General features: G+C 35.9%; 7 protein-coding genes across 10 annotated transcripts; 4 read left to right on the plus strand and 3 right to left on the minus strand.

The window, feature by feature from the left end:
* The first annotated feature begins 1942 nt into the window (after positions 1 to 1942).
* On the plus strand, positions 1943 to 4996 carry LOC104728535 (ubiquitin-like modifier-activating enzyme atg7). 2 transcript variants are annotated; one of them, XM_087471736.1, is made up of 10 exons: positions 1943 to 2463; positions 2550 to 2763; positions 2865 to 2962; positions 3047 to 3342; positions 3431 to 3575; positions 3655 to 4002; positions 4089 to 4217; positions 4310 to 4425; positions 4501 to 4663; positions 4761 to 4996. In XM_087471736.1, the coding sequence occupies exons 4-10, from the start codon at positions 3329 to 3331 to the stop codon at positions 4932 to 4934; spliced, it is 1089 nt and encodes a 362-aa protein (XP_087327862.1). In that variant the 5' UTR covers positions 1943 to 2463; positions 2550 to 2763; positions 2865 to 2962; positions 3047 to 3328; the 3' UTR covers positions 4935 to 4996. The 2 variants fall into 2 exon arrangements, with proteins under 2 accessions (XP_087327862.1, XP_087327861.1); XM_087471735.1 differs by lacking the exons at positions 1943 to 2463; positions 2550 to 2763 and having other exon boundaries at positions 2765 to 2962.
* An 837-nt stretch (positions 4997 to 5833) lies between these two features.
* LOC104724784 (protein NRT1/ PTR FAMILY 5.3-like) lies at positions 5834 to 8292 on the plus strand. The gene is made up of 4 exons (XM_010443334.2): positions 5834 to 5987; positions 6094 to 6311; positions 6785 to 7350; positions 7462 to 8292. Exons 1-4 carry the CDS (start codon positions 5873 to 5875, stop codon positions 8279 to 8281), a joined length of 1719 nt encoding a protein of 572 aa, XP_010441636.2. The 5' UTR covers positions 5834 to 5872; the 3' UTR covers positions 8282 to 8292.
* A 42-nt stretch (positions 8293 to 8334) lies between these two features.
* On the minus strand, positions 8335 to 9711 carry LOC104724783 (transcription elongation factor 1 homolog). 2 transcript variants are annotated; one of them, XM_010443332.3, is made up of 5 exons: positions 9498 to 9711; positions 9066 to 9192; positions 8889 to 8959; positions 8765 to 8786; positions 8335 to 8678 (listed from the first exon to the last, which is right to left on the minus strand). In XM_010443332.3, exons 2-5 carry the CDS (start codon positions 9176 to 9178, stop codon positions 8519 to 8521), a joined length of 366 nt encoding a protein of 121 aa, XP_010441634.1. In that variant the 5' UTR covers positions 9179 to 9192; positions 9498 to 9711; the 3' UTR covers positions 8335 to 8518. The 2 variants fall into 2 exon arrangements, with proteins under 2 accessions (XP_010441634.1, XP_010441635.1); XM_010443333.3 differs by having other exon boundaries at positions 9355 to 9620.
* Positions 9712 to 10862: 1151 nt separating this feature from the next.
* Positions 10863 to 12390, minus strand: LOC104724787 (uncharacterized). The gene is made up of 5 exons (XM_010443337.3): positions 12138 to 12390; positions 11858 to 12044; positions 11537 to 11761; positions 11278 to 11436; positions 10863 to 11196 (listed from the first exon to the last, which is right to left on the minus strand). Exons 1-5 carry the CDS (start codon positions 12218 to 12220, stop codon positions 11059 to 11061), a joined length of 792 nt encoding a protein of 263 aa, XP_010441639.2. The 5' UTR covers positions 12221 to 12390; the 3' UTR covers positions 10863 to 11058.
* A 2025-nt stretch (positions 12391 to 14415) lies between these two features.
* LOC104724788 (mediator of RNA polymerase II transcription subunit 15a-like) lies at positions 14416 to 16433 on the minus strand. 2 transcript variants are annotated; one of them, XM_010443339.3, is made up of 6 exons: positions 16308 to 16433; positions 15909 to 16006; positions 15452 to 15790; positions 15145 to 15351; positions 14971 to 15059; positions 14416 to 14808 (listed from the first exon to the last, which is right to left on the minus strand). In XM_010443339.3, exons 2-6 carry the CDS (start codon positions 15999 to 16001, stop codon positions 14601 to 14603), a joined length of 936 nt encoding a protein of 311 aa, XP_010441641.1. In that variant the 5' UTR covers positions 16002 to 16006; positions 16308 to 16433; the 3' UTR covers positions 14416 to 14600. The 2 variants fall into 2 exon arrangements, with proteins under 2 accessions (XP_010441641.1, XP_087330279.1); XM_087474153.1 differs by having other exon boundaries at positions 15145 to 15372.
* A 2476-nt stretch (positions 16434 to 18909) lies between these two features.
* On the plus strand, positions 18910 to 21093 carry LOC104724790 (uncharacterized). Its single transcript, XM_010443340.3, has 8 exons — positions 18910 to 19239; positions 19945 to 19985; positions 20077 to 20157; positions 20249 to 20335; positions 20435 to 20469; positions 20568 to 20653; positions 20743 to 20808; positions 20903 to 21093. Exons 1-8 carry the CDS (start codon positions 19173 to 19175, stop codon positions 20935 to 20937), a joined length of 498 nt encoding a protein of 165 aa, XP_010441642.1. The 5' UTR covers positions 18910 to 19172; the 3' UTR covers positions 20938 to 21093.
* Positions 21094 to 21260: 167 nt separating this feature from the next.
* LOC104724791 (protein HEAT-INDUCED TAS1 TARGET 1-like) lies at positions 21261 to 23007 on the plus strand. Its single transcript, XM_010443341.3, has 4 exons — positions 21261 to 21394; positions 21729 to 21838; positions 21952 to 22427; positions 22521 to 23007. Exons 2-4 carry the CDS (start codon positions 21745 to 21747, stop codon positions 22770 to 22772), a joined length of 822 nt encoding a protein of 273 aa, XP_010441643.1. The 5' UTR covers positions 21261 to 21394; positions 21729 to 21744; the 3' UTR covers positions 22773 to 23007.
* The last annotated feature ends 1316 nt before the right edge of the window (positions 23008 to 24323 follow it).

Raw genomic sequence — 24323 nt, forward strand, 5'->3', positions numbered from 1 at the left:
AGACGACCGAGCACAAAAAATTGGCAAACAGTCTGTGGTGAAAACATTATGATATGCATCTGAGTATCAAGACGAAGACCTGCAAGATAAGAACGCACCAAATAATCTTCTGAGAGAGTAACTCTTGTTCGGATCAAATCAAACTTATGGTGATAATCCACTATTCCATCAGTCTCCTGCAACGCTTTCAACTCATCAATCGGATCTTCCAACACATCAATGAACCTTTCTTTCATCAATAACTTGTATAACGACCAATCATTCAACAGACTTTGACCAAAAGGTGTTTGTACCAACGCATGATGCCAAACAGACGCGTGACTGTCAAAATGCATAGTAGCCATACGAACCTTTGAGTCGTTTGGTGTAGCATCGAGAACAAAATAGTCTTCCACCTTACAGATCCACTCTGAGAAATGTTCTCCATCGAAACGAGGAAAGTCCACACGCCCTAAACGAGTAACTCCCGAGTAATGACCAGATCCCGATGAACCACCACCGCGTTGCTGACCAGAACCACCTCCACTTCCCTCTGGCAACGCCGACACCGCCAAGGAACTACCCTCTCCATGAGATTTGCTCGAGGAAGTCGGTGGACCCGGTATCAACCTGATCAAATGCATCATGTCAGCCATATTTGCTCCATCCTCTTATCTTGCGCTTCAATCGCTCATTCTATCGCATGAGTCCGATCAAGAATAGTCCTAGCATCACCGATCGTCTCACTTCCTCCTTCCTGAACTTCTTCCCCTACCAGATCCTACCGGTTAATCTGAGATCTCGTCTCCACACCCATTGTTTCCGAGGTTCCACTTTGCTCTGATACCAATGATAACGTTTAATCAAAACATGTTCTCAACGGTAAAAAAATAGAGAAAACAGAGGAAAAAACAGAGTGGAATATTATTGAAAGGAATCGATACAATGAAACAACGTTCACAAAGGAACGCAGAATCACTTCTCACCTGCAAAAATTCTCAAAAGAGAATCTCCAGCAAACGATGAGGGAAAATACTAGAAAGTTCTAGAAAAGTTTACAACTCTGATAATATGCATAAAAGATAAAGATGAGCTGCACACTGCCAGCTTGATTATTCCTTCCTCACGCGCTCGTCACTCTCTTATCCAAAACAATAAACCCCACGTGCGCAAAATGCCTCTTTTGCTATATCAGGTTACTTCACCGGAGAAGAATCTAGTGATTAAACTAACAACCCATCAGAATCAAACGAACAAAAAAACTGAAGACTTTTTAAGACTTACTGATTTTGATCGAGCAAAACACTCCGCAGATTTCGAAATCAACGAGATTAGGGTTCCAACGACTAAAGCTAAGCTTCTGAAGAGAATGTGAGGAGAAAGAACAAGGAGGAGCGTGATGAGAACAACGTCCGGAGACAACAATTACGAGTTTTGCAACTGAGAAAGACACAGAACAAAACCGAATTGGTTCGGTTTGGAATTTTGGATAATCTGAACCGTCCAATTTAAACATTATAATTGAAAAACTATCCGGTTTTGCAATTTTCGGTTTTGCAATTTAATAATCGGTGCAGGAGAAGGAGGAGGCGGAGGTGATGATAGTGGTGGCGGTGGCGTGTTGACCTGAGCGGAGTCAGCGAAGGAGAATAGAAGGGAGTTAGCGGAGATTGGATCGACTGTGGTGGCGGCGGTGGTGACGAATTAAAAACCAGAAGCGACGGAGGAGGTGGAGGTTGAAATTGAGGCTGATCTTGTTGTGAAGAAGAAGGAAGCTGGGAAACATACCAAGAAGATGAAGAAGATAACGGGTCGGGTCGGATCGGTTTTTAACGTTTGTTTGATTTAAAAATTGATTTCGTATCGGGTTTATGTTGGTTTTATCAGGTTTGGATCGTAAACCGTTTAAACAAAAAAATTGGAGAAATAGATTAAAACTATCGGATTCGATCAAGTGGAATTAGATTTAGAACTATTGACTCGGGAAGATACAGATGAGATTAAAGTTTTACGTAGATTTAGTACGATATCATAGTTATAAGGGGGGAAATAGGACGTCACTCTGATCCTTTTAGGTTACAGAACCACACAAAAAAAAGTTGAAAACTTTCAAATCCTCTGTTTTTTTTTTTTTAAATATAAAATTCAGATTTTGATTTCCTCTGTTTTGTTCGTTCGTTAGTAGAAAATTCAGATTTCAGAGTTCGTTATTGTAATGTGATTGGAATTAATGTGCTTTTTTGTTTGGAATTGGAATTGATAATTACAGGTTTTTGTGGACCATGTTCACATCCACAAGGCTCAAATCATCTGAGACTTTCGTCAGAGTCATTGCCTTTAGATGAACAATCATCGATTGCTAGTAGTACTAGCCATGGAAATAGGAATAAGTGTCCTGTTCCTGGGATTTTGTATAACACCAATACCCTCGAAAGCTTCGATAAACTTGACAAACAAAGTCTTCTCCAAGCAGAAGCAAACAAGGTTAATACAAAAACTTGTCTCTGACTTGGTTCTCATCAGTTCTTGTGTGGTAAAGTCTAATCTTGTTTTGTTGGTGAAATTTTTAGATTTGGGAGGATATTCAATCAGGAAAAGCTCTTGAGGACCCTGCTGTATTATCAAGATTCCTCGTTATCTCCTTTGCTGACCTTAAGACATGGAGTTTCCAATATAGGGTTGCGTTCCCTGCGCTTTTTCTTGATCCTCCTGCAAGTTTGGTAGAAATAAAGGCAGCTTCAGAGTATTTTAGTTCTCAAGAGGCGGAATCTGTATCCGCTGCTTGTAAGGATTGGCGCAACTCACATTTAACTACCGGTACTTTTCAAGTTGAATTAGTAGTAGTAGCTGATCTGTTATGTATCGGTGTGTCTTTCCTGCTGTAGATGTTCCATTCTTTTTGGTTTCGGATTCTTCTGATTCAAAAGCTAGTATCAGACATCTTAAAGACTGCGAAGCGTGCCAAGGTGATCATCATCAAAAGGTAATGTGTAACAACTGACTCTTTTAGTATACGTTAAAAAAACCAAGAAAGAAAATTCATCTTTTATCTATCTTTCTTCTGCAGTTGCTTTTCGGTTTCTATGATCCATGTCACCGTCCTAAAAATCCTGGTTGGCCACTCCTAAATTACTTGGCACTTATTCGCTCAAGATGGAACCTCGAGACAGTTCGGTTCTTGTGCTACAGAGAGAGTCGCGGTTTCCCTGACTTGAACCTTTCCCTTGTTGGTCAAGCCTTAGTAACACTTTCATCAAGAGAATCAGCTGAGACTGTACCTAACTCAGTGGGATGGGAGCTTAACAAAAAAGGGAAACGAGTACTTCAATCCATTGACCTTGCTGATTCCATGGATCCAATAAAGTACAATTTTTTTTGCTTTGTGTCAATGATTTCATCAAATAAAATAGGTATAATCTTATTAAAAAAACGGATCCTCATCCTTTCGCAGGTTGGCGGCTTCTGCTGTTGATTTAAACTTAAAGTTAATGAAATGGAGAGCAGTACCCTCTCTTAACATAGACGTTTTGTCCTCTGTCAAATGCCTTCTTCTTGGAGCTGGTACATTGGGCTGCGAAGTTGCTCGTCTTCTTATGGTATGTATTGAAGAGAATTCAAAATCAAACAATTTTTACAAACTAAAATCTTCTTAGTTGTTCTTTCTCTTTCTTTTAGCGTTGGGGAATCCGCAAGATCACCATTGTTGACTATGGCAAAGTAGCTATGTCTAATCCAGTCAGACAATCCCTCTACACGTTTGAAGATTCTATAGGCGGTGGCGAGTTTAAAGCTGTTGCTGCTGTTAAACGCCTTAAACAGGTATTTCCAGCAGTGGAACCTAGTGGAGTTGTTATGGCTATACCGATGCCTGGACATCCGATTTCTAGCCAAGAAGAGGATTCTGTTCTCGCAGATTGTAAACGTCTTAGCGATTTGATTGAGTCTCATGATGCCGTGTTCTTGTTAACCGATACAAGAGAAAGCCGGTGGTTACCTTCTCTTCTTTGTGCTAATGCGAATAAGGTAACTCAACTCTGTTCTCTTTCTTTCTATCTATCTTGCTGGTTAAGTATAAGTATTAACAACAATCTGATTGATTTGAATTTCAGATTGCTATAAATGCAGCTTTAGGTTTCGACAGCTACATGGTAATGCGCCATGGCGCTGGCCTGACCTCCTTATCTGATGAACAGAGACTTGGATGTTACTTTTGCAACGATGTGGTTGCACCTCAGGATGTAAACTCCCTTGGCTTCTTTGGTTTTGTTTTGTGATACCTCTGGTTCAGTTCTGATTCGTCCTGACCCCGCTCTTTTCTTGTATTTTGCAGTCAATGACTGATCGAACTCTAGACCAGCAATGCACTGTTACACGCCCAGGTGTAGCTCCGATTGCAGGAGCCCTTGCCGTTGAACTCTTAGGCGGAGTCCTAAAACACCCACTTGGGTAAGTCTTTCGTAAAATCGAATACATTGAGAATTCAATCCTCAGGCTTATCGTCTTACATATGTTTTATTACAGTATCAATGCAAAAGGCGACAATTCGAGCTCGAGTAATGGAGGAAACAATGATGATTCGCCTCTCGGGGTATTACCTCATCAGATTCGAGGCTCACTTTCTCAGTTCTCACAGATCACGCTGCTTGGCCAAGCTTCCGACAGCTGTACCGCTTGCTCTGAAACCGTAAGTTTTTTCCACATGAAAACTCTTCTAACAGAACAGAACCGTAAGCTCTCGCGAAGCTCGATCATAACGGTTTTTTAACTTTTATTATATTCAGGTGATATCGGAGTATCGAGAGAGAGGAAACAGTTTCTTACTTGAAGCTATTAACCATCCTACATACCTGGAAGATCTCACCGGTTTAACCGAGCTTAAGAAAGCTGCTAATTCATTTAACCTCGACTGGGAAGACGATGATACTGATGATGAAGATGTAGCTGTACATATGTAAATGTCCATAGACTAATATTCACATTTCACAAGATGGCTTTTATATGAATCACTTAATAATCATTTTTTTTTTAACTACAATGCAAAAAAAAAAACAGAAGAACCCAAATTCTAATCATAATTATTAGTTCTCGTTTTATCACAATGAAAATTTTAAAATGTGATTGAAATAACTAACTTAAAGTAAAATAAAAGACATCAATCGAAAAAAAAGAAGAAATTAAAGAACAACAAAAAAAACAGGGCTTATGTTTAATTCGTAAAGCGGTGGCATCCTGTAGCGGCAGTGCAACCTCGTCGGTAAGTGTTATCCGGTTAATCCGGTTTACCATCTGGTTTGTTTTCCTTTCACTGCATCGTAGTTTATAAATCTTTTCTTAATACTAATAACGTTGTTGTTGTTAATTTGTTATTTCGTTAATTTCAAAGTAACTAGAGCGAGAGAGAGGTTTTGATTTCACAAACATTAATATTAATTTTCATAAATAAAATATACAATTATACTGTACATTTACATGAAGGTAAAGAATTCTTATTTACTAATTGCTTCGATTTCACAAAATCATAAACAATTAAAACTGGATTACACAGCAATAAACACATGTCGCCCAATATTAAAACAAATCACTGGTCATATCCTCCATTTAATTACTTCGAATTTTTTCGAAAACAAATTAAGAAGTATATTTTATAATTATTTATTAAGAATGTTAATGTTTCACTCGATCTATCCATAAACAATGCTCAATTTAGTATTAAGTTTGATTATAGAAACAAATATTTCAATTTGATGATGTGGCACTATATAGTACAGGGTGTGATGATAACGATGATGATTATAATAAATATAATATGTACATTTGACTATATATATGAGACCAAAGTATGCCAACTCTCTTCAACCAAAGATCCGTATAAACTTATATTGAACGAGAGAAAATGGCAGTCGAAGAGGTCGGAGACGACTATACAAAAGATGGAACAGTTGATCTTCGAGGCAATCGTGTCCGAAGATCTCAAAGAGGCTGTTGGAAAGCTTGCTCCTTCGTCGTTGGTATGTATCACTTTAAGTTTTTGTTTTTGTTTTCTCTAATTTCAGATATGTTTGTATGTATTTGATTAAGATTTAACTGGTATTTGGAATGTTAATATGATTATAGTGTACGAGGTGTTTGAACGGATGGCTTATTACGGGATATCGAGCAACCTAGTGATATACATGACAACCATATTGCACCAAGGAACCGTCAAGTCGTCGAACAATGTGACCAATTGGGTTGGGACTAGTTGGCTCACTCCAATCTTGGGTGCTTATGTTGCCGATGCTCATCTTGGTCGATATATCACCTTTGTCATCGCTTCCCTAATTTATTTATCGGTATGTATATTTTTTATGTTTTAACAAAAAGATTTAGTTGATTGGATAATTTTTAATTCGAAATCAGTGGTAGAAAAACTTACAATGAACAATATAAATGGCGTTCAGTTTTAGGTAGTAAATATTTGGAGATAATAAAGGCTACTACATATTGTTTTTAAGAGTCTCATTTACAGTTTTTATCAGTACACGTACGTAGAAGGTAGAACTCAAAATGTGAATCCAAGTCATGTTCCCATTAAACTAGCTAGACGTGCATGCATGACAATAATTAAAGATTGAGTCATGGAATTTATTTAATTTTGCTTTAACAAAACTAATTTATTAAGTATGACTAAAAATAAATTATCATAATCTTCAGTCTTCATTTTTTTTTAAACATAGAAACACGTCAAATCATGATTTTTTTTAAAAAAAATTAGTTATATATATATATCAGTCATAAACTTTTATTATAACTTCTTATGGCATAGGGAATGGCATTACTGACGTTATCAGTATCTCTGCCGCAACTTAAACCACCAAAATGTTCGACGGCTAATGTTGAAGACTGCCAAAAAGCTTCTGTTTTACAATTAGCTGTATTCTTTGGAGCGTTATACACGTTAGCGATCGGTACGGGCGGTACAAAACCGAACATTTCGACAATAGGAGCTGATCAGTTTGATGAATTCGACCCAAAGGAGAAGATTCATAAGCATTCATTCTTCAATTGGTGGATGTTTAGTATCTTCTTTGGTACTTTCTTTGCCACTACTGTTCTTGTCTATGTCCAAGATAACGTGGGTTGGGGGTTAGGTTATGGTCTTTCAACTTTAGGCCTTGCTTTTTCCATTTTCATTTTCTTGTTGGGAACTCCGTTGTACCGCCATAAACTCCCGATGGGAAGCCCATTTACCAAGATGGCTAGAGTCATCGTGGCTTCACTTATCAAAGCCCGTGCACCTATGTCGTATGGTTCGACTCGCTTGCATGAGCTTCCGTCGTCGGAATATGCAAGCAAAGGGGCTTTCCCAATCCATTCTACTCCAAGTCTAAGGTAATGAATGATTAATTACCCCTACTAGAGTGAAGGTTCGATTTGGTTTACGTTTTTAGATTCTTGGTTTATTTATATATTGTATGTACCTAAGATTTAACTGTGTTGCAGATTCTTAAATCGAGCTTCACTCAAAACCGGACCAACCAATAAATGGAGTCTCTGCACTATCACAGAAGTCGAAGAAACAAAACAGATGCTAAAAATGATACCTGTCATCTTCGTAACATTTGTCCCAAGCATGATGCTTGCTCAAATTATGACTCTGTTCATCAAACAAGGAACCACCCTGGACCGTCGTCTCACAAGCAACTTCAGCATCCCGCCCGCAAGTCTCTTAGGCTTCACAACATTCTCAATGCTTGTCTGCATAGTCATATACGACCGTTTCTTTGTTAAACTCACAAGACGATTCACTGGAAATCCAAGAGGTATCACATTGCTTCAGAGAATGGGAATCGGTATGGTCCTTCATATCATAATCATGATCATTGCGTCCATAACTGAACGGTATAGGCTCAAGGTCGCTGATGAGCACGGGCTAAACCACCAGATGGCTGTACCGATTCCCTTGTCAATTTTCTTGCTGCTTCCACAGTATGTGCTAATGGGTTTGGCTGATGCTTTCATAGAAATAGCAAAGCTAGAATTTTTCTACGATCAAGCACCAGAGAGCATGAAAGTCGGGAATTTCATGAGCAGTTTTATCCTTTCGTCAGTGTCTCAGATAACAAAGAATCAGGGGAGAGGATGGATTCTAAACAACTTGAATGAGTCTAGGCTGGATAAGTATTACATGTTCTTCGCAGTACTTAACCTGGTTAACTTCCTCCTCTTCTTGGTTGTGATTAGATTTTATGAGTACAGAGCCGATGTTACAGACTCAGCAGAACATAAGGAACCCAAGATGATAGATAGCAACAATGAGTAAGGAAAGACACTCTATAAATTTGGGTTGTAATATATGTATTGATTGGAACCAAATTAAGCAAAGCCTTAATCCACTTACAAACCATCATGATACACTGTTATTTTGTTATGTTTCTCTATCAGACGCTGAGAAACCACAAAAGTTTGTTCTTTGTGATGTCCTCAGATAGATATTACAACATAAGGCAGATAACTCTAAAACGACTTACAGTACATGATTGTCGATAAAAGACTCGTCTCAGAAGTTATACTTCCTTTTGACAGCGACACGGTCATCTTCATCATCCTCTTCTTCCTCTTCCTCTTCTTCTTCTTCTTCTACTTCCTCTTCTTCTTCTTGCCCAACATCATCTTCCGCAGTATTAACCCTCTCGCACTCATCGATCCATTCGCTATAACTGCATTTATTTTTGAACAAACCATTAGAAAAAGCAACGGTGAAACAAAAGCGAAAACATAACGTTGTAAATAGTTGTGCACTTACATGTCTATAGCTTCAGTCAAAGCTACACAAGAACCAAAAAAAAAACAGAACAGAAAAAGAATGATCAGATATTTACAAACAAAACCCGAATGCTATATTGACTTAAAACAATTTCGAAAGAAACCTGTGATAGTAGTACTAAAGCTTTCTTCACAGATTCTACAAGTTGCGATCCCAATCAGATGCTTCATATCACTGACAAAACCAAAAAAACAAAAAGGACTCAGTGAATAAAATTTTCAATAGTTTTCATCCCATCCAATCACAATTCACACATATTGTGATATATACTTCATCTTACATATTGCATTCGACACTGGACCCGTGATTGCAGAAAGGACAACTAAAGATTGTGTCAAGCTTATCCATTCTCTTCGTTGGAGCAGGCTTTGCTCTTGATTTCCTCTTTCCCATTGTTTCAGCAGCACCTTTTCCCACAAAAAAACAATCGAATCAAAACACAAAAATCAATACTTTTTTTGTAATGATCAATTACTAGATTGAGAAAAGTATTCAACTTTAAAGAAATCTCACTAATTGGCTAAACTCAATCAACAAAAAAAAAAAAAATCAATACTTTGACAAAATACCAGATAATCAGAAATTGGGGATCTTGAAACCCTAAATACAGAAACTATCTCAGAACAAAGATGGGATTCGCATGAGATTTAACTTCAGTAGGAACAGATCAACATCATAGGAGAGCGAATTGATTTAAAAAAATCGATATTACCAGGCGATAAGGGTTGATTTGGTGATGAAGATTGCGGAGGAGACGGCCTGAAGCGGTGGCGATAGATATATATGTAAAATAACCCGACGGCGAGCGATTGATGTTTGTTTGTTTGTTTGTTTTGTAGGAATTAGTTAAGGCTTAAATTTTTAGAACCTTTTTAAAAGTTGAGAATAATGGGCTAATTTGCTAAGGCCCGTATACTTTTTTTTTTGTATGGACAAAATGGCCCGTATACATATAATAGTAATACAGCATTGTTATAACATTATTATGATCCAGTCAAATCTACTTGATATGATTTTGATACCTATAAGAAATTATTCATTTTAAAATTTAGTGTTTTTAACCATAATCGCATTATACTAATTTACGTGTATGTATATATATATATATATATGGAAAATTACATATATTAATGCATATTTCAATGCTTAATTAGATTTTGACATAAAAAAAATAGTTTTGACTCAGTTACCATTAAAGTTATGTAACATTATTTTAGTTGGATTAAATATAATAACCACGTAAAGGTATAAATTTCTAATTGCTTGATGAGAATATTAAATATATTTTTACTTATTTTATTGATTTTAGCGCATGTAATGTTTTTTAATCAATACTTTAAGAGTCCTCATTGTCTCAACATTTCTCATATTCTTTCACTCTTGCTCTAACTTTTCTACTGATAGAGTAAGGAAGAGTCATGTGTATGTGGAACACATTAGAAATATTTTTACGATTCTAAAAGTATACAAAGGTGGTTTTTAATGGCACACAAGTTTGAGACTCAAATCCAACTAGTATTTTGTCTTAATTAGCTTTGGTAATCAGATCCTAGTGGCTAAGTGACTCTGTTTTATTAAATAGACACTAAGTATATACATGTGGAATCGTTTAAAACTTAATATACCAAAAACAAAAGAGATTTCTTGTGACACGCAAAATTGATCATTTTCATATTAAAATCTAGAAAGGGTATCATAGTAGCTCCATACTAATATTCCAATTGTTTTATGATAACTTTGGTGATTTGTGTGATACTGATTATGATAATTATTGGAAAATAGTAATCTCTTTGTCAGCCGTTAAGACTTATAACTTATAAGAGTTTGAAAACAAACAATATCTTCATGTATTGGGCTTTTTTGTTGGTTAGTTATAGTTGTCATGGTAAATGGTAGTGTGCATGCTTTTGTCTTAATTTCTATATGTTCTTGCTATATTTAGAACGTTCTTGATTATTTTTTTCTCAAAGCTTCTGACAAATAAATTTAATGGATCTTGACTAGTTGCTTGAAATTGTTTGATCAGGATTTCCATAAAGAGTTAAAGAGTATAGCTCAGGAATTGTATAGATTGAACTTTAGAAAATAAAGTATTTATATTAAGCATCATAATAATGTTCATAGACTGACCAAGGGAAATAGGTTTCCCTGAGTCGACAAAAGATTAATTAGAGAGATCTATGATAAACAGCATCAACACGATTATTTAATAACTAAAGATAGTAATATGATTTGGATGCTGCGCAATGTTTCTTTTGTAACTCTCTCGCTCTCTACTCGATGTTGAAATTGAAGTCGTGCTTATCCCATCCACCATTAGTGTCCATGAACCTCTCAAAGAACATCACTTCCCTAGTGTGCTTCACCACCAGTGCTGTCGTACTTGTTGTTCCATAGCGTTGCATGTCCAACTAAACCAAATAAAAATTACAGTAGATGTATGGTGAGGATCATATATAGAAACGTTAAATTAGATGATCAACAAATCATACATTTCCAGAAGGATGTTCATCCGTAGTTTCAAGAAACACCGCGTCTCTTTCTCCCTCAGTATCATACATAAACTTTCCAGCAATGTCCCTTAGAGGTGGTAGTTGATTGTTTCCCAAATCAACAATCATCTGGCTAAATAAGCCGCTCAGAAGTAAATCCTGCATAATTAATACCAAGAGGTCAGGTCTCAATTTACAAAATTAATTAAAAAAAACAGAGGATTTACTCTGTTACAAGACACTAGTTAATATAAATTACCCTGGGAGATTCAGTGGAATCGAGACCCTCGTAAGAAGAAAGTGTATGCACACCAAACGTAACGTTTTCGATTACGACATTAGACTTGTATGCCTCGGGTTTCCTGATATGAACCATTGAATTTGAAGTCATGTCCGCGACGATAAGACTATAGACCAGTCTTTCATTACTCTCCTGTTCATGCTGTTTTAGTTCCTCGGCAAACTGCTGTGGACTCAAGTCTCCCTGTCCGTGATCGGAGAGTTTTAAATATATATTAGAAAATGAATTAGGAGAAGAAAAGTGACAAAACATTAGAAAATATAAAAAAAAATACAAAACCTCCAAGAAATGAAGAGGATACAACTCCGAGCCGGAGTGAGCCTTAACGCGGTCTAACAACAAGGATGTATTCACGAGAAAAGCGACTCGGCCTCGTTTAGAAATGCCAAACCACGTCCCTTCGTTTTTTTTGCACCGACCACTCAAGATCTGGCCATTTCTATTCCAAGATGCCTTACTTATGACCCTATTCATAAAAAAAAAACATTTATCAACAAAACTTATCCAACAAGTCACCAACAATGTCTGAATGTAATCATAGTAAGAAACGTAAACTTGCCTGTTTCCCCAATTGTCTCTGTTCATCAGCAGCATCAGTTGGTTGTTGCCTCCCTCAGCCCAATTGAATGCTACGATCCCCATTTTTTTTTTTTTGAAAGAATGAATAGAGAAGTTTTTTTTTTGTTATTTGAATCTCTTGCTCTGTGTTGTTCTAGCTTATTGTGATATTTTTGTGTTGTGATACCGTCTCTGTTTATATAGGCGAGAGATGATGATCTCTGCTCTGCTTTCTCATCTTCATCTTCCAACCACTCCACGCGCTTAAGACCTAGATTTAGCCAATTTTGGGAATAACTTTTGCTGTTTTCTGTCTCCATCATATTCTCTCCTCCATTGAGTAACCAGGAGCTGTGTTGTGTTAATGCATTTTTACTTTTACAGATACATGTGAATGTGAAACGAAATAAAGTGGCTTCTTGTAGAAGAAATTTGCTAATGCAAGTAATATGGAAGATGAAGAGTTTCAACATTTCCAAAACTATTCCACTTTTACTCTCTTAGCTTTTTGCTGTTAGAGATTGAGTGATTGACGAGTCATGTGTATGGTGGAACGATCAAGAATTATTATTATTTTTTTTACTATACTAAGAATTTACAACAAGTGGGTTTCTTATATCACACAAGTTTTAAGAACTCAAATCCAAACTTTTATTTCGTCTTATCTAGCTTTGGTGGTAGTTCGATTCTAGTGTTGATTGTGTAAGGAGGAGTCATCATGTGTATGTGCAACAATTTAGAATTACTTTTTTTTACTAATTTGAGAGAAATTGAAACGAAGACGTCAACGAAAATCACAATGGAGATAATGAGGTGCAGCTGGGGCTATTTTTGCTGGTTAGTGGTTGTGTTATTGATAATGAGGTGCAGTTGTGGCTATCCAAATCGGTTTTAGTCAGCCTTATATGGATAGGAGGAACAGCACTAATGTGACTGATTAGTGCTGATTGTGTAAGGAGGATCAGAGTCATGTGTATTGAAACGAACACGTTAACGAAAATCACAATGGAGATAATGAGGTGCAGCTGTGGCTATCCAAATCGGTTTTTAGTCGTGGTACCTTATTTGGATTATTGTATTTTCTTCGGTGGACAAATATTTTTTTTTTACTCAAAGATTTGCTATGCGTGTACTCGTATTTTTAGTGTCACTATTGTTAGTTTTTTTTTACACTAAAACCTCTATAAATTAATAAGGTCGGGACTATAAAATAAATGTTTTATCGATAAATTAATAAAATATTAATTTATAAAGAAATTTTTTTTATTTTCATAGTTTTGAAAATTTTATATTACAAAATATTTTTGTTATGATTCACATTTTTAAAGTAATTTATTTTTTTATTTTAAATTGTTTTTTTAAATTAAATTGTATTTATTTATTTGTTTCTAAAACTGTGAGAAAAATATACAGAAATATTAACTGTAATTTTCTTTTTTATTTTTTTTTCTAAAATATTTATAAAGAATCAGAAATTTATATATTATGAATGATCTCGTATCGAGTCGAAATTTTTAATTTTGTAATAGACATAAATTTGTGGGTCAAATGAAGCCAACATCAAAATTCTGCTTTGTTTGACCATACCCGTGTGTACACACACATTTCACATGCACATGCATAATAGATTCACAACTTAATTACAACTAAAACAATTGGGAAAGAAACTTACAACGTAGGATAGACATGTCAATAAAAATCACCAATCTGTAACAAAAACTAATCTACTAATGAAAGCATGCAGTTTCTCTCAGGAATCAATTGTATTAAGCGCTTGTTTGTGCATCCACTAACCCAAAGACTCATAATCTTGCAACAATATATTCTTCAAGCTCATTAGTCTTATAGTATTACACGTATATGAGTAATTCACTAGAATAACCTATGACAATCAGTTTTTAATCATTTGGATCATAATACAAGTTAGAAGCCTACGAGAAACATGGCACTAGAGAGGACCGGTCAACAACAACATTGAGGGTGACAGGTGAGTGTTAAATTTCAAAAGAAGCACATTACAAATGGAACAACAATTACTGGCAGTTTCCTATATCTATCCACTACATTCACAGGGATTTGTTTGATTATATTTTCACTACACCGTCTACAGTAGAGAGCATACAAACCTTATACTAAAGCCTTTTTTGGTTTTCTGATATGAAACAGTAAAACGAAAAGCAGAGCTACCATTAATGGCACCTCCAGTGGTGATTTGCATAGGGTTGCTTTTAATTAAAAAATTAAAAAATATTAAAAATGTATAACTAAGGAGAGAGAAATTAAAGAACCGTTTCTTGTATAAGTATTTTAGGAACTGAGAGAGAAACTTAAATGAATTTCTCCTTTATTCTCTTCTTCTTATTGGTTAAATATTCTTTTATTAATAAAATATTAAATATTTAATTTTAAGAAATTTAAATGAGTTGTTGATGAGTGGAGATGGTGTTAAGGACTTCCATCAGATTCAGGAAGCGGCTACATGTTTCTCCCAAGTTCCGTATTTTGAGCTGAAAGTTCCACCACCAAATTGCTGTGCGTACTCATCGATCACTGCCCGAGCACAAGCGTCCCATGTCTTGGCTATGTCTTTGAGCGACATTGGCTGTGACAAACTTCTTAGCAATATGTTGAACCTTGCCATAACTTTGGACGAGAGGTCCTCGTTCTTTTTGCTGTTCAAGAAACCAGATCACGTTAAGGTTAATAAGATGATGCAGTTTCTTATCTACCGACAGGATTTTGGACAATTTTTAACAATATGGTAGATGTTTGCTTGACTCGGTATGAAAGAAACATGTATCTAATGACTTAAAACTGAAGGATCGTGCTTGTACCTGATTTCAACCGGGAGTATGTCCAGAATAGATGGAGAGATGTTGGGGTAGCTACAAGGAACCAGCAGACGCAGTGGTCGAAGAGGAAACTGTGATAGAGGCAGAAACATACTTTAAAAAGGGATAACTAAAATAATGTTTCTAAAAATGTTATAACGAGATAACCATACTTACCATTTGTTTTGACGAGAGATGAGCCTTCAAACCTGGGCTGAGGGAAACAGCTATAAACGAGAATCTAATTGTTGTTCCTTCACACTCTTTGCTTGATGTTACTTTCTCACTAGGATCAGCAGCATCTTCATCATCACAAATTTCAACGACTGTATCTAACAGCCGCTGATTTATTTCCTTAATTTCCTCCAAAAGGGCGTGCTCGGTCTGCAGTCCAAGATTGAGAGTCTTCAAAATAACAAAACTGAAACCTTTATGCGTCCAAATTTTTAGATATATCTAAGGGAAGTGTAACTGAAAACTGTACCTCAGTTCTTGCCTTATTTCCACCACAAGTCACAGTAGATGCCATACCTACCAAACCAGCAAACTGCTTGTAGTTATCACCAACACTTCCTCCCAGTGAACCAACGCTCAGTGGCATTGCAGTTTTGTGACGTTTCATTTTCGTGGTCGCCATCATTCCCTCTTGCGTCATGAAGTCTCTTGCATGGAGACGACATTTAGTCATTGCAACCAAGTCTTCGCCAACTGAAGCTCTCGAACCGTTTCCTGGAGCTGAACCAGCTATCGTATCAACCATGCTTACAACCGATCTAATGTCACTTACTGCAGAAGAAAGTGCTTGTGGCGAGGCGGACTTCACCTGAAAACAACCAAAAGCATACATCAAGTTCAGAATAATGTTTCAACGCCAAAAGAGGAATGGCAGCTATGACACTGCCTTGTTGCAAATGCCCTTCAAAATCAGTAATGTTACTTACGGCTCTAATAAGGCGTTCTATAGGCAGCTCATCAGTATTTCCATCAGGACTAGTAAGCTCCTCTCGCCATTCTTCTCCATTTTCATTCCCCATTGTATCTAAATTAAATAAGCGAGTTCATCGTCATATACTGCGTACTAAACTAGTTAGAGAAACAACAATTATCCATAAAAGGATCTTTCTACGTTCTAATGCAATTCGATGATGAAAAAAGCAGGTTGGCTCAATCGGTAGCACTCGATTCTAAGGGTTTTGCAATGCTGAAACTTAAGCGGATCCGTGAAAAGCACGCAATGAGATAAGAAGAAGAAGAAGAAGGAAAGTGTTCGATGCTTGGTTTCAACAACAATATGAACTCTTCTAAAAAGCAACCAAACGAAACTCGAAAAATTTAACAACCTTTAAGCGAAAGCGAATGATTTTGATCTGGAAAATCTCGCTTTTGAATGAATATACAAGTTTTTTTTTTTTTTACTATTTGAATATCTTGCTCTGTGGTGTTCTAGCTTATTGTGATATTTTTGTGTTGTGATACCGTCTCTGTTTGTTTATATAGGCGAGAGACGATGATCTCTGCTCTGCTTTCTCATCTTCATCTTCCAACCACTCCACGCGCTTAAGACCTAGATTTAGCCAATTTTGGGAATAACTTTTGCTGTTTTCTGTCTCCATCATATTCTCTCCTCCATTGAGTAACCAGGAGCCGTGTTGAGTTTATGCATTTTTACTTTTACAGATACATGTGAATGTGAAACGAAATAAAGTGGCTTCTTGTAGAAGAAATTTGCTAATGTAAGTAATATGGAAGATGAAGAAGAGTTTCAACATTTCCAAAACTATTCCACTTTTACTCTCTTAGCTTTTTTGCTGTTAGAGATTGAGTGATTGACGAATCATGTGTATGGTGGAACGATCAAGAATTATTATTATTTTTTACTATACTAAGAATTTACAACAAGTGGGTTTCTTGTATCACACAAGTTTTAAGAACTCAAATCCAAACTTTTATTTCGTCTTATCTAGCTTTGGTGGTAGTTCGATTCTAGTGCTGATTGTGTAAGGAGGAGTCATGTGTATGTGCAAGTGCAACAATTTGGAATTACTTTTTTTTTTTACTAATTTGAGAGAAATTGAAACGAACACGTTAACCAAAATCACAATGGAGATAATGAGGTGCAGCTGGGGGCGATCAAAATCGGTTTTTAGTCGTGGTACCTTAGTTGGATTATTGCATTTTCTTCGGTGGACTAACATTTTTTTTAACTCAAAGATTTGCTATGTGTACTCGTATTTTTAGTGTTATTATTGTTAGATTGTGTTTATAATGATTATTGTTTCTAGTGTTACTTCTATTCAAAATTTATTGAGTTAGGTTGGACTTAATTATGTTTAATCATCATCATTGACTGTAAAGATTCTGCTTGGGTTTTAACAACACGATTTTATACAATTGATTTTATTTTAGATATGCTTATGAAATTAATCATTTAGGAAAATAGTAAATCTTTAAGCAGCCGTTAAGAGTTTCAACAACAAATAATCCCTTCATGTCTTGGCAAATTAATTTTTATTTGTTTGCTATAGTTGTCATGATGAATGTGTGTGCATGTTTTTTTCATAATCTTTATCTGTTCTTGCGTTTTCCATAACGTTCTTGATTTTTTTTCTTATTATTTACATATTTTTGCTTTTATGTACTTGGTGTCAGAGTTTTTGGCAAATAACTTTAACGGTTCTCGACGAATTGCTTGATCAGGGTTTCCAAAAAGGGTGAAAGACTATAACCTAAGCATTCACATCGATGAGAGGATCATTAAGGCTCTCAACTATGTCTGGGAGTGGGACATTGGTTGTCAAGAACGGTCCGATCTATAAAACATTAAAACCTTTCTCCATTAAAAAAAAAAAAAAAAAAGATTTAATTTGTCTACTCTGGTTTGACCAATCCAAAATGAATTAAAGCCGGAAAATCTCAAATTAATGAATAAACCAACCGTATTTGTTTTTCTTTTCTTGTATGATTGTATCATAGATTCAAAGTAGATCTACTGCACTCAAGTTAAACTACAAGATAAACAAATCATCAAAACGTCATTTATATTAAACTACAATCAAATTTTAGATATAGATTTGAACCGAAAAATTGTTCTAAAACTGAATCAAACAGTATTAAAACCAAATCAAATGGTATTTCATTTTCCAATTGGTTTTTATTATCCAAATTTCGAAAACCAAAACCGGATTAGGTAATCCGATACTTTACTTACTACATGCTTTGTTTTTCCTTATTTACGTATAGGTACAAAAATATTATGAGTGCCTTACTGTACGGAGCCATGGGAGGAGCTAATATATATACTTGTGTACGATATTACGTATCACACAAACGTTCGAGGATTTTGAATAGTGGCTCGAGGATCTTTGTAGTTTAATCTTTGGTACCAACAAGCTCGTGATCATGCATGATGCATGCATGCTCCTTGCCTCCTTGGTAACAAATCTGATCTTTGGCCATCGCCGCGAGAAGTATCAATGGAGGAAGCAAAAAGTCTTGAGAAAGAGAAATTTTTATTCATTGAAACAGCAGCTCTTTGATGCCACCAACGTCGAAGAAAGGTTTCACAAATGTCTTAAGACTCAGATCTACAATAATGTCAAGAATCTGTGAAGTGTGATGATCTCCTCCTCTTCCGTTTCGGTCACATGTACAAACTATATATTCTAATTATGATAATCAATTTATGTAACATATCTTTTATTTTTGAGAAATAAAATTAGAAATTTGTGTTTGCTTTTCCAAGTAGCATCCTTTTGCTTCAGACAAAACTATATTTTTCACACAAAAAAAAAAAAAAATATTAAAATCATTTTGGACCCAAAACTGTTAAAGCAACATCCTACATTTACTGAAAAATAAAAAACGTTGTCGTTTTGACCGTTTACAACAAAACGAGTTAATGACGGTTCGATCTAATAAGGTCACACGTAGTTATAGTACACCGCGAAACAGAGGAATAAAAATCAAAATCACACTCAAAACACAAAAGAATCCCCAAAAATCCACAGGTGGCTAAGCTTTTTAGGGTTTTCGTCGTCACTGGGAAAAGAGAGGACGAGAGATCCTCCACTAATTTCAATAAAAAAGCTAATCGTTTTTATTCGTTTTAGCGAATCGATTCGTTTTCTGGGTTCAAGTATCAAATTTTTCTGTGGTTTTTCGTTTCTTGATTTGTGGTTTCTCTCTTTTTGGAAAATTTTGTAACGATGGGAAGAGGCAAGTTCAAGGGTAAACCTACCGGCCAACGCCGATTCTCCAGTGCTGCTGATATTCGTAAGTAATCTTTTAGTTATGAATCGTTCTCTTTTGAATTTTTTTTTATGTTCGATTTGTTTTTTTTTTTTTTTGGGAGTTTTGGTATTTGCCCTAATTGGTTTTGCTTTGATTTTAGCCCATTTGGAATCGTGAGATTGTTTTAATTCGTTTCGTTTAATTGAATTAGTTGATATGCGTAAGGATTGGTATTGTTTTCGATTTTTTTTTTTTTTTATTTATTGTTCTGCTGTTCAAGTCCTGTAGATTTATATGAGTTTGATGATCATTGAGTATTCCATAAGTTTAGGTTTGGTTTATATCAGAGAGAGCTCGAACCAGTTTTTCGTGTTTGCTTGATTTTTGAAGTGTATGTATACACCGGTTTAGTTCTTATCATTTTGCTCATGCCTTTGTGACTGGTCTAGGCTCGTTTGCTTGATTTATCCCGTTGGAACTGCAGTATCTAAGATGTAATCCTTATCAGTGCTTTGCCTTTGTATAATGAAGCTTTTAAACCTGGATGAGTTCATTGACTGGTTCCAGATTGTTGCTTGTTTGAACTAGTGATGTATAAAAGTATCTGGCTAGGATGATTGTTGCTTGTTCCAGATCATTAGAAGCATTCAGTTTCGTGTAATCTGGTCCAGTTTTGGGTTTTCTGAAGTCATAAAATTGATATATGTGTGGATCAATATTAAATTCATTCTCTGTGTGTGTTTGTAGTTGCTGGCACATCTGCTGCACGTCCTCGATCATTCAAACAGGTATTTTTGTAGTTTTCTTTTTTCTATGATACTTTTGTTGATGTGTATGTCTGGGGGGTGAATCATTTGTCCTTTTGAATGACATTATCAGAAAGAAGCTGAATACGAAGAAGATGTTGAAAACGAGTCAGAAGAGGAATCTGAAGAAGAAGAGTCCGAAGATGAAGCTGATGTGAGTGAAAAATCCTGCATGTTATTTGTTATGAGGCCTCATCTATTTTCGTTGTTAGACAGTTCATCTTTACTTTGTATGTAAATATCAGGTGAAGAAGAAAGGAACTGAAGCGGTAATCGAAGTTGATAACCCTAACAGAGTAAGACCAAAGACCTTAAAAGCAAGAGACCTCGATGTAAGTCATCTATTTAGTAGTCAGTCAGTTTCTGTAAATCTGTAATGTATGTTTGTCTTTGTAAGTAAAGATTTTCTTTCTGTTCTTGCCATTTGTTAGGCTAGTAAAACCACTGAACTCTCAAGGCGTGAAAGGTCTGTTACTACGTCGAAACACTCTTAATCTCTCTATCATTCAACAATTCTTGTTCAGGAACCCTCTAAATATTATTGTCTCGAAATTAATTTTGTAGAGAGGAGCTAGAGAAGCAGCGAGCTCATGAGCGATACATGAGGCTGCAAGAGCAAGGCAAGACCGATCAAGCAAGGAAGGACTTGGGTAAACAAACAATAAATCTCTCTTGTTCTCTCAGTTGCATCTTCTCTACGTTTCTAAACGGGCCTATTGATTATCTTGTGTTTGTACAGATCGTTTGGCTCTGATTCGCCAACAGAGAGAAGAAGCTGCCAAGAAGCGAGAAGAGGAAAAAGCCGGTATAAACCACTGAAACACCTTTTACATTTGTGATGCTTTTGTTTCACAAACTGAAACTTTTCTGATCTTGTAATGTTTTGTGGTTCATTGCAGCAAGAGACGCTAAGAAAGTCGAAGGGCGCAAATGAGAGTTGTATCACTCAAAAAGACCTACCTACTATGCCATTAAGTTGTGTTGTTTTTACGCTTTCTTCCGTTGATAAAAAGATAATGCCTCTGTTATTCTACTAAGGATTCTTGTTATCTCTCGATCTTTCAATACATTTTTAAGTTCGGTTTTAAAAGGGGATGGCCAACCCTAGCCATTATTAAATTTTAGTAAGGATTTGGATGTAGTTACTTCATTAATGAATGAATTTATCCTGATCGTAGCATTGATCTGTAGAAGTCTCTATTAATTTAACTAGCAAAAAAAAAACAAAAGCTCTGGCAATCTCAAAAACGTTGTCGTGTTATGGAAAAATGATAAACGGCGACGTATGAATGATTAAAGGTTGAAGTTTCTCATTTCGGGACTGAGCTTAGTGTTCACTACCCGACGGCGACTCTCTCTCAATTCTAGTCTCTTTCTGTGTGTCTCCTCCGGTAAGTTTTTCTCGATTCTTTTCTTTCTCTGTTGGATTCTTATAGTTTGGCTTGGGTTTGTTACGGATTCTCACTTCGATTGAACACTGAACATAACTTTTTTTTTAGTAACTTTTTAGGGTTAAGAGTCATTGTTGCTTGAGGAAGCTATCAGCGTTTGTTTGGTTTAGTCTAAAGCTTCTCGTTTTGTTATGTTTGTGTCAAAACTTGAAACCATGCCTTATACTTGAGAGCTATAGTTAGGTCTTGCTTTGGTCTTCCTGTTGCTCTGATTGTGTTCTTCTCTGATTGTGGATTTGTGAATGTCTTGTTCTGGTTGTTGATTCTGAACCAGGGATAAGTAATCGAAGATGATGAATGAGCTGTTTCTACAATCTGTTAAAGACTGTGCTGGCATCTGTCATCCTGATTGCGAACGAGCAAGCAAGGAGCGAGAAGATTACGGTAAGCAAATTACTTTCTTAGTCTTGACGTGCTTCTTTCTGTTTGTCAAAGAATCTAGAGTAACTCACTTTTTCATCTGTTTTTTATTTTTTTTGTTTTTTTGGTCTTTGCAGATGCATCTGAACATGCAGCTGTGGTAGCGGTGAATCTGATCAGCTCTGCACGGGTTATCCTCAAGCTCGACTCTGCGTATACTGAGTACTCAGCTCAGTATTTGGTGGATAACGCTGGCAAGGAAGACGTGCAGGGAGAAAGCTTCACTATCGAAAATGTTCTTCGGTACATGGAAGAACATGTTCAGACCAAGATGGAGGATAGGCAGAGAGAAATTGATCAAGAAAGCCGTCAGCTCACTGTCAAAGACTGCCTTGAATGTGCTTTCAAAAATGGGTTGCCGAGAAGAGAACATTGGGGACATTTGGGATGCACCTTCAAGGCTCCTCCATTTGGTTGTCACTTTCCTCGCGTCCCCATGAAAGGAGAAGTGATTGAGGCTGAGAATTTGGATGAAGCAGTGAAGCTGTTGATGGAACAACCAGTTGGAGCAAGACTGCATGTGTTCAGTCCAGAGATTGAGAGTGTTGGAGAGGTAAAGTCTTGTTAGTGAAATTTCAAAGTTTTCAGAGATTAATAATGACAAAGATTTTGATCTAATCTTTGTTCAATTTTTGTGTGGTGGTAGGGAATTTATGAAGGTACGTCAGGTGATGGAACACGATATGTTGGACTTAGAGATGTGATGATAGTTGCTGTGAAGATGATCGAGGGAGACCTTGTTGTGACTGTGAAGCTATGCTACAAGAAGAAGACTTCGTTTGTCAAAGTGTGTGGGAGACGTATGTTGCTTCAGCTTAATGGTAATGACGACTCTCAGGTCAAAGAGCCAACATGTCTGCTTGTTGACTTCTGTGCCCCGCGCTTATCTATCAACTAAAACAAGTGCTGTGATCTTGGTAAGTATCTGGAGAAATTTATGCTAGTTGTGCAACTTTGTTTGTTTGGTCCTATATTAAGAATGTTTTTATCAGACTTATTATCTGTTGAAGTATCTTCTATACGCTATGTTTGTTTGTTGTCTGATATTAAGATTGTTTTATGAGACTTTTTCTCTGTATTTTAAGAAGTTGATGACTACTTTTTAAAGATAAAATTCAGAATCCTTCTCCAAATCCTTTATCCTTTTCGTAGCGACATTTAAATGTGTTTTTGGTTCAAAGACGGTCTTATAGTGTGCAGTGAGTAACCATGATTTTTACAAACTATAGATACAATCGAAGATATCATTTTGTAACTATGGATACAATTTCTTCGAAAAGGTTGGAAAACAGAGAAGAGTGCTAAAAGATGCGACAGATAAGATTTTTTTTCACCTAAAATGGTGCATTTTTCCTGAGTCAAACATTTGAAACAAATTGCCCAATTCCATGATCCACAAATGGTTGGATGAACTAATGTTTTGTTGGTTGAGATAAATTACTGGTTTTATCCTATATTTATGATTTTAAGTTTATGGACTCTCGTGTAACAGTCAGTTTTGAATTAACCTGTGTTTGAATTTTGGATTAGTGTTCAAAATCTCGTGTTTAGGTCGGCTTGTAGCTAAATTAGTTTCTTACTGGGAAAATGCCAAAAAAATATGATTTATATAATATTTGTCAGAAAAAAAAAACTTTCTTTGTTGCGAAAAAAATACTCAAACTAATTTAAAGGTGATAAAAAATATATGAACTATCCTGATTTATCGATTTTCCATTTACTGTATTATGGTTTTTAACGACATTAACGCAATCATAAACACCTTTATAATTACAATCTTATGGAGAAGTTTCATTATTACCATAGCTATAATCATAACAAATTCCTTCTTTTTAGATATCTTGCCTTTATATTCATTTTTATTTTCTCGTTATGATTAGAAATTTAGAAAAAGGAATAAGGAGTTAACAGTGTTTTCCTAAAATAAAATAAAATAAAAAAATGTATAAACATCTAAAATATATATTTAATGGTAAATATTGATCTAAAGTCATCATCCATCATCACAAAATGAAGAAGCAATCTATTTCAAAAAGAAAAGGAAAAAAAAAGTTTTGGTCACTGATGATGCATTCTATTTCACGTGGACTTAACAGAAGAATTTTTACGAAATTTTGCTATATAAATCTAAATATTCATCATTGTTTTACTTCTCTGATGGCCATCTATTTTGTATACGTCGGGGTCGATCGATGTTGGTCATTAATCATTATTTGCTTCCGAATTGTATACGTCTGATCTAGTCATTGATGGTGTCCAATCCATTGTTCCATTCCATCTGTAGTTTTTTTTTTGTTTATTAGTGCTTCTAACATGAACTCGTGAAGAGAGATTGAAGTAAATATTTTTGAGATGAGGATCTAAGATGAACCACTTACCGTATTGAGGCGGGGAGGTTTACACCTGAAGGATATTTGCTTAATTTGCAGTGTTGCTTTCTATCAACCTA

The sequence above is a fragment of the Camelina sativa genome, chromosome 11, assembly GCF_030686135.1.
Source record: "Camelina sativa cultivar CO46 ecotype springtype chromosome 11, ASM3068613v1".
NCBI classification, from domain to species: Eukaryota; Viridiplantae; Streptophyta; class Magnoliopsida; order Brassicales; family Brassicaceae; genus Camelina; species Camelina sativa.